This window comes from Dama dama, chromosome 1, assembly GCF_033118175.1.
Source record: "Dama dama isolate Ldn47 chromosome 1, ASM3311817v1, whole genome shotgun sequence".
NCBI classification, from domain to species: Eukaryota; Metazoa; Chordata; class Mammalia; order Artiodactyla; family Cervidae; genus Dama; species Dama dama.
In genome coordinates, this window is record NC_083681.1 from 49,687,346 (window position 1) to 49,689,454 (window position 2,109).

The 2,109-nt window shown below is 43.4% G+C and overlaps 1 protein-coding gene across 1 annotated transcript; it reads left to right on the forward strand.

Annotated features, from left to right (window-relative positions):
- Positions 1-500: 500 nt before the first annotated feature.
- LOC133054388 (olfactory receptor 51I2-like) lies at positions 501-1,463 on the forward strand. The gene has a single exon (XM_061139355.1). The coding sequence runs from the start codon at positions 501-503 to the stop codon at positions 1,461-1,463; it is 963 nt and encodes a 320-aa protein (XP_060995338.1).
- Positions 1,464-2,109: the final 646 nt, after the last annotated feature.

Here is a 2,109-nt window from a genome sequence, read left to right on the forward strand (position 1 = left end):
TTTAGATAAAATATTTCCCTTCTCTATCTATCAGCAAAGTAATTATGAGAGCACATGTGATAACTATGTGAATCTTTTAAAATTCTGCAAAAAAGAATGATCATGAGCATTTAAAATGTCCTTTATATATTCAAGAGTGCTAACACACATCACTTTGTTTAAAGAAAACACTGGAAGTAAGGGTGGAAATAGTATAAAATTTACATTTATTAAAACTAAATCTTAAATCTATTTCAGTCATTTATTTTCTGGTAAACATAGAGAAGTTATACTATCTCCTAAATGGTATATTTGCTTTCATGACATATAGGTTGTTATATGTACATTCTTGGAACAGTTAATAATACAAAGTAAAAGCTGAGAAATGGAAAATAATTAATGAAAGAGCCTACACAGTATAAATAAATATCTTCCTAATGATAGGTGTATAGTCAATGTCTTTGTGTCTGCCCAGATTGAAAAGGTCACAAATTTCTGAAGACCTCAACTGCCTTCCCAAGATGCTTGCTTCCTGGTCCTTTGCCAACATCTCCTTCTTCCAGCCACCTGCTTTCCTGATGATTGGCATCCCAGGCATGGAGGCTGTTCATGGCTGGATCTCCATCCCCTTCTCCTCCATGTATGCTGCAGCCCTCACTGGAAACTGCCTGATCCTCTTGGCTGTGAGGAGGACCCCCAGCCTGCACCAGCCCATGTACTACTTCCTGTCCATGCTGGCCCTCAACGACGTGGGCCTCACCTTGTCCACAATGCCCACCACGCTGGCTGTGCTCTGGTTTGACCATCGGCTCATCGGCTTCAATGCCTGTCTGGTCCAATTATTCTTTCTCCACTCCTTCTCTGTGGTGGAGTCCTCAGTGCTCCTGGCCATGTCGTTTGATCGCTTTGTGGCCATCTCCAACCCCCTGCGCTATGCCTCTGTCCTCACAAACAGTGTCATCATCAGGATTGGGCTGGCCATTGTGGCTCGTGCCACTGTGTCCCTCTTTCCAGGGCCCTTCTTACTAAAGAGACTGAACTTTTGTCCCGGCAAGATCCTCCTGTCCCACTCATTCTGTTTCCATGCAGATGTCATGAAACTAGCCTGTGCTGACATTACTGTCAATATCATTTATGGGCTGTATGTGGTTCTGTCCACAGTGGGTTTTGACTCCTTGCTTATTGTGCTATCCTATACTCTTATTCTTCATACAGTGATGAGCCTGGCCTCTCCCAGGGAGCGTATCCGGGCCCTCAACACTTGTGTTTCTCATATTTTGGCTGTTCTGGTTTTCTTCATCCCAGTCATAGGTGTGTCCATGATCCACCGTTTTGGGAGACACCGTCCCCCCATAGTACACGCCCTTGTCGCCTACGTGTACCTGGTGGTACCCCCTGTGCTGAACCCCATCATCTACAGTGTCAAGTCCAGGCCCATCAGGGAGGCCATGCTGTGGGTGCTGAGGGGGAAGAGGAAAGGCTGATGAAATCAAGAAAAAACATCAGAATCTGAGGGAAAACACAGCCAAACAGTTAGAACCTATGTCCAGAAAGCCCATATACTGAGCCCTGACTCAGAGACATTATCAAGAGAATGACAAGCAAATCACCCTCATACATATGGGTGAAAAGCAGTCCTGATTCCTTTTTAAGTCTTTGTGGCCTCACATTTAATTTATTTGTTTATTTATTTATTTGTTATTTTTCACTGTGCTGCATCGCTTGCAGGATCTTAGTTCCCCGAACATGGATGAAACCTGGAGCTCCAACAGTGAGAGTGCCAAGTCCTAATCACTGGACCACCAGGGACTTCCTCAGTTCTAATTTTTCACTCCACTCATTAAATTCAATTTTTTTAATTTAGTGTTTATTTATGCTAGAATCTGTGGTTGTTATATGAAATATTTAAATGAACCATATGTAGTCTCTTCCACTTTGAAGGATAGCAGCTTCTAAACACACAACTATAATAATGTGTAACAAGGCTGTGAGAGGTTCACACAAAGCGCTATAGGAGCCTAGAAGTGGATTTGCTGCCTTGACAGGAGGAAATGAGATAAGAGTCAGGGAAGAAGGAGCCTGAAAGATGAGGAGGAGCTCGTCAGGCAGAAAATGTAGGCAAAGGGAGGT

Bases quoted from the DNA above. Each gene is read 5' to 3' on its own strand.
- LOC133054388 (XM_061139355.1), top strand. From the start codon at position 501: ATGCTTGCTTCCTGGTCCTTTGCCAACATCTCCTTCTTCCAGCCACCT.